Here is a 6,316-nt window from a genome sequence, read left to right as displayed (position 1 = left end):
ATTACTCCTCGCTGGCATTACGAGGCGACGTTCTCAGCTGCGGGTGTTTTCCACCGAGCGCATTTGAAGGCGGCCCAAACAACACAGTTTGAGAGACAGCTGCCTCTGTACCCTCAGCTAAAAATGCTGCAGGACACAGAGGAAAACTGGATTTTATCCCTAAGATGTATTTACTGCTCCGGCAGGGCCGCGCTTTTCCAGCGTTGTGGCCGTGTTTGTGTTGGAAGGGGATCCACGGGCGCTTTTCACTTCAAAGGCAAGGAAAGGCTGTTGTGTATAATCAGGAGAACTTCCTTGCTCTGCAGCCTGACACATCTCCCATTGGGAAGAACAGCCAGAAGCGGGTCAGCTTTGGGACTCTCCTGCAAACACGCTCAGGAATCCCTGTGTGGAAGCAGGACACGGCTCGGGTGTCACATGGAGACAGAGGGAGGGGGAAATGGGGAGGAAGGGGCAGCAGTCCCTGACTGCTGAGGGACACCGGGGCACGAATTGCTCCAAAATGAAACCTCTTGAAGTTCAGGAGACACTGAATTGTCACTAAATTGTCCTGGAATAACGCTGGAATACCATAACACCCCATTCTGATTTGAAAGACAAATGCAGCAGAAAAATACACACTAAAATTCCACATGGATTCACACTGGAAATGTGATGGATTTTCATCCCTGACCTTAAAAGAGAGAGGCTGCTCCTTCTCCTGAGCTTTTTCTGAGCCACAATCTGCTGGCTTCTCTTTGGGGCTTTGACTGAACCTCCCTGCAGTCCCCTCACCATTCAGTTAATTTATTTTAAGTGCTTCTCTTGGGATTTATGGGATTTAAGATTAAGGAATGAAGTTTTAAAGGGTCCTTCTGTGGATTTTTTTGGGGGTGAAGCTTTGTGCACCTGCCCACTCACGGGCAATGCATCAGGTGCTATCTGCAGCTTCCTAATATTTTTATATAGTCCCAATCTAAGTCAGCTTCAACTCTTAATTGGTTATTTATGCTCCAAAAGCCTTTTTATTTATACCAGTGACTACTGGTTATGGCAGAGATACGGTAAATCGGATTTTAAACCCCTCTGTCCTGCCTGGCCTCTCCCATCCACATTGCAGGAGACATTAATTAATAGGATTGTTGCATTTTGAGAGAAAAAAGATCAGAAGAAGAGCCTTCAGCAGGTCAGGAACCTGCAAAATTTTTAGATCTCTGCAGGAATTATTTGTACTTTTAGCTTGGAGAGATTTTGCAGCGAGTGCTGGGGAGCCCCGAGATGACCACGAGCTGAAAATTCTCATTCTAAATTGAAAATCTGCCACTTAAACCTAACCACGGGGAATATTGTGCTGCCTAAATTAGCAGGGGCAGAGTTGAAATGTCACTCTCTGGGTGGTTTAATCTTTTTTTCCCCAACGAGATTTCACCCTTTAAAAACCGGAGTTAACGCGGAAAACGGGCCGGGAGAGAGCGCAGAAACCCATCCAGCTCATCCCGCGCCTCTGGAATCGACCTCCAGCACATTTTCCAGCATTCCCTGGCAGATAAAAACCCCCAACTCCACGTCCAGAGGCAGAAGGTGCCCCAGGAGCAGCCGGCACCCCCCGTACCTCTGCCGCTCCTGCCCACGAAGCGCAGGTCGTTGAACCGCGCCACCTGGTTCTTCATGGCGGCCGTGGCGTTCCGCAGCTCCGCCGAGTAATTCTCGTCGTTCCCGGCCATCACCGTCACCAGGGTCCCATCGGGGACGTCCCCCAGGGCCACCACCTGCAACAGCAAGGAGCAGAGCGCTCGGATCCCTTCGTTTCATGGGAGAGTGCCGGGGAGAAAACGGGGCAGAGGATCCACGGTGAAAATCTGGGTGGAGCAAGCAGGTGTTGGAGGAGATGGGAATCAGCTGGAATGGAAATCCTCTTCCTGCCCGAAATGTTGTCCCCCTTGTTAAGTCTCTAATCAAGGATTTGCAGTGTGGTTATGGAATTTGAGCTCTGAAATGATAAATTCCAGCCCCCCCCCCCCGCCGTGAAATGGTGTCGTGTGGTTGATTTGTTGCTGCACTAAAATGTTTTCCAATCAGGACAAAAATTCTTCTCCCATTCCCTGGAGAACCAAAGGATGTAAGATAGTGAATTTTTAAAATATCATTATATCACCGTCACTTATATTATCTAAAATGCATCTTTTTTACTCCTCATGGTGGATTTCTGCCACTTTAAACCCAATTTTTCCTGATGGTTGGACAGAAATTTCTCTCCATTGATGCACCTCCGAAACACCCAGCTCTATGTGAAATAAAAAACGCTCTGAGATGAAAAAGACATGAAATGAGCTTCCCAAAATCGCTGTAATTGCCAGTAAATAAATTCAAGTAACAGCGCTCCAAGGTTTGATTTATAGCAGGAGCTCTTAACAGAGCTGCCCAAGCAGAAATCCAGAATTAGGCCTCAATCAGTTAATCCCAATTTACTGAACAATTCCTTTTTTTTTCCTTTAGGAGCATAAAGCAAATACTTTTCAGACCTCACCCTCGAGTGGATGGATGGAAATCATGACCTGAACTAAGGAAATCTGCCAAATTTTCCCAAAATATTTGTGCTCCTCGGTGCCAGCATCCATCAAGCACTTGGGAACACGGGATTCACTGGGTTTTTGATGAGAGATATCAAGATTCCTGAACTTAAATATTCTGATTTCTTCCCACTATTCACACTGCTTCAACGATGAAAAATTTAATTTTTATTGTATCTTCCTGAATTCCCCAAACAAATTCAACCTGCTGGAATTCCGTGGATATCTGGGATGTCTGTCCATGTCCTCTGGCAAAAATCAGAGCTCAAATTATTTTGTCCAATTTTCTTTAGAGCCCATTGCTGTTTCCCCAATTCCACAGCAGCGAGCCCAGCACTGCTGCCAAAAAACCCCCAAAACCCCCAAAAAACAAACCCAGAGATAAAAATCCAGCTTCTTTTTAATTCCTCTTTTGCCCTCTGGAAGAGGAACCAGCCCTCATTGCGTCCCCCGAGTTGCAGCTCGAGATTTTTCCTTCCTCTTAACGTTTTCTGACTTCAGTCCAGGCTGCTACAATTGGCTGAAGTTTGTCACAACCTGATTTTATTTCTCTTTTCTGACCTGTTTGTTCTTTAAAATCGGGATCAGCAGCTCCTTTACTTGATCCATCCCTGAGTTTTATTCCCCAGCTGCAGCCACCTCCCAAAATAGGAGAGAATTCCCCAGTTTCAGGTATTTCCCAGCTTTTCCTCCACGGGAGGCTGAGCTTTTCACTTCTGTGCTCTCCCTTTGCTCACCCCTAACCCTGATTTTCACTTCCACATGCAAAGCTCAAATCTCTGGGTCAAAATTCCCTCTTTACATCTCTATTTCAACTTCCTCTTTCCCCGTTCCTCCCCGGCCCTGAATTTGGGGTTTTTGTTCTCCTCTCTATGCTGTAATTTGGGTTTTGGGCCTGCTCTCTGCTCAGCTTTTCAGATTTCCCTGATTTTGGCAGACACGAGGCCCTGCTGGAAATGCTGAAGCTTGGAAATCTTCACAAAATCAGCAACTCTGCAGCCAGTTCTTAAAAACTCCTGCAAAATCTTAATGCCTCCACATCTAATAGGGGGGAAAAAAGAGGGAAAAGGGAAAATCAGGGCATTACCCTGCCTTGCAAATATTTAATTTAAGGGAATTTGTGCCAGGATTTAAAGCTTTCCCCAAGTTTTTCGTGGATCCAGGGCCAGTTGTCTCTGACAGAACTATTTTAAAGCTTTCAAATCCCACCAGAGGCAACCTCGGCGATAAAAAACGTGAAGAAAATCTTAGAAACGAGTCAAAAACTGACCCAGCCCAGGAAAGAAACTGGACTTGAAAGTCACAGACAATAGAAACAGAAATACAAATATTGACATTAGAAAAAGGACTAAACAGATAAGCTGGGACTTGTTACTGGAGTTATCAAGGACTTCGGTGGAGTTTTTAGCTCTAAAAATTTGTATCTCCTGAGGAGTAAGAAGAGAACCAGGGTTGCAGCGGTGCGGAGTATCTAAATTTACTTCTTAAATTAATCCAAATTGGCCTCTTAGATTAAGATTTGGATTCTTAACAGCACTTAGACAAGAAATTTATATGGCACCCTATTGGTTGTTGTGTATTGTTTCCTAAGTTTCTTAGAATCATTCTTAAATCTAGGAAAAACTGGTGGAAATGGATCATTTTGGTTTGAAATAACAGCCCAATCCTACAGATCAACCCTCATGAGTGGATTTTTCTAAATGTGAAAATCATCTGTCTCTTCTATTCACACAATGAATACAAATAACAAACACTTGATAAAACCCAGCGCTTTTTGTCGGATGCAAATAAAATTTTGGCAGCACAGGAATGATCTGAACTGAATTATTTTGTTTTTCCCTGGGCCAAATGGTCTGAAAAAAAATCCCGATTTTTAAAAATACCTTTGCAAATATTTAGCATTTAGTAGAAAACCACTGAGACGTGGCAAATTATTGCAGGATTTATCTTCCAGCCATCCATAGAGAGAGAATTTAGGGATGAAGGCGAGGAACACCGGGTACCCTGGCCAGCAGGTGCCTCCCAGCCCACCCTTCCAGGCTCTCCTAACAAAACCTTTTCCTGCTTTTAGGGTCGATTGGATTTTTTTTTCTCCCCCCCTCCTGGCTATTTCCAGGTTAAATTATCCCAGTATTCCAAACTCCTGGAGAAGCTGCGCCGGCAGCGGGGTGAACACTGCGGCTGCGGGCAGGGATAGAGGAGGGAAAGCGGCTGCGGGCATCTCTGAAACCCCCTGGAATTTTTTCCAGGGGCAATTCCCACACCATCAGGGCATTCCCAGCTGCCAGGGGGGAGAGCGGGAGCGTGATCGGGCAGGAGAGGGAAGAGCCAACTCTCGTGTCCTTCCTCCGCCACGCCGGGAGGTGCCCGGGACTGGGATCCCCCAGGAAAAACCGGGATTCCTCTTATCTCCCTTCCCGGCGGGGCGGAGCGGCTTTCACTCCCGGACTTCTGCCTTCCAGGAGGAAAACTTCCCGGGTAATTAAGAGCAGTCGCCTGGTGCGTGGGTAAGAGTGTAATAATTAATCCAAATGTGGGAATTTAGGAAGTGACCCCGTGATCAGCTCTTCCCTTTGCCCCGGCTCTTATCTGCCTACAACAAGACCAGACATAATAAAACTTTTCCCTAAAGCCGCCTCGTCAGCAGCATTTCCCAAAGTTGAGCTGATTCCTTTCTCCCTCGTTTCTCCTCTCCCCAAAAGAGAGGAAAGACTCGAGCCTGGTAGCCTTCAACACAAAAAAAGTTGTGCCGAGGCAGCCGGGGTTTAGCGGTGACCGCAAAAGAAAGCCCGGGCTTGACACATCCCGATCCTAAATCAAAGCCCGGGGCTCGCAGGAGCTGCGTGTCTGTGCGGCTCCCGGCTCGGATAAAAGGATAAAGACAATAATTGCCTTTTCCTCCCCTCGCTCGGGAGCCAATCTACAGCAGCAGCGAGAAATGCAGCGAGCTCAGGGAGGTAGCGACAGTCCCGAGTCAGAAGAAAGAGCGACAGCAAGGGGAGGATGATTTTACTCCAAGGGAGGATAATTTCCCTGGGAGCCGAGTAACGGGGAGGAAAGAGCCACGAGCATCCCCCGCACCGCTCGGCGTGGTCCCGGTGGCCCGGGACAGGAGGGGGCCGGGATGTGCTCTCCCGTTCCCTTCTCCCCATCTTTTGCCGGATTTTACTTGGGTTTAGCAAGGGACTCTGGAAACGGGGGGAGAACTCCAAGCGGCCTGCCCGGGTTAGGCCGCGACTTTTGCTGTTATTAAAACCAGCCAGTAAAAGAGGAACTGTGCGGATTTGGGATTGTAGCTGCGTTGTTTTGTGGTGTTTTCTCCCTCCGAGAGTCACTGGCAGGGGGAAACCCGGCACGTCCCGAGCGGGGCCGGGGCTGCGGGCGGGTGTCCCCCGTGGGTGGCAGCGGGGACAGAGGGACCGGCCACCGCCCTGGGCAACTTCTGGGGGATCCCGGGGCTCCTTCAGTTCGTGCCACCCGCATCCATCTGCGGCATCTGCTCCCCGGCGCAGCCAAACTCGGCGGGTTTGGCTTTTTAAAAATTTATTTTTTTTTCCCCCCTCGAGCAGAGCCGCCTCTCCCTGCCAGAGTTATGAATGGGGAGAAGAGAGAGGGAGGCAGCGGCTGCACGGAGCTTTCCCAGCCCTGCGCAATCCCCCGGCTGCCACCGCTCCTGCCCGGAGTGCGGCGGGGAGCGGGAAGGAGGGAAAGGATGGAAGGAAGGAGGGGAAAGGATGGAAGGAGGGAAAGGATGGAAGGAAGGAGGG

The 6,316-nt window shown here is 48.5% G+C and overlaps 1 protein-coding gene across 1 annotated transcript in view; it reads right to left on the bottom strand.

The window, feature by feature from the left end:
• Positions 1–1,362: 1,362 nt before the first annotated feature.
• The window catches only part of LOC121660687 (runt-related transcription factor 1-like), a 7,112-nt gene continuing 2,158 nt past the window's right edge, over positions 1,363–6,316 (bottom strand). The window contains exon 2 of the mRNA XM_042020119.1: positions 1,363–1,748. Coding sequence (XP_041876053.1) covers positions 1,425–1,748 — 324 coding nt within the window. The 3' untranslated portion in view covers positions 1,363–1,424. The remainder of the gene's footprint in view (positions 1,749–6,316) is intronic.

The sequence above is a fragment of the Corvus kubaryi genome, unplaced genomic scaffold (genome assembly GCF_017639235.1).
Source record: "Corvus kubaryi isolate FWS band 111438036 unplaced genomic scaffold, C.kubaryi_AGA036_p1.0 36794, whole genome shotgun sequence".
Lineage (NCBI taxonomy): Eukaryota > Metazoa > Chordata > Aves > Passeriformes > Corvidae > Corvus > Corvus kubaryi.
This window is presented reverse-complemented; position numbering and strand designations above follow the sequence as displayed.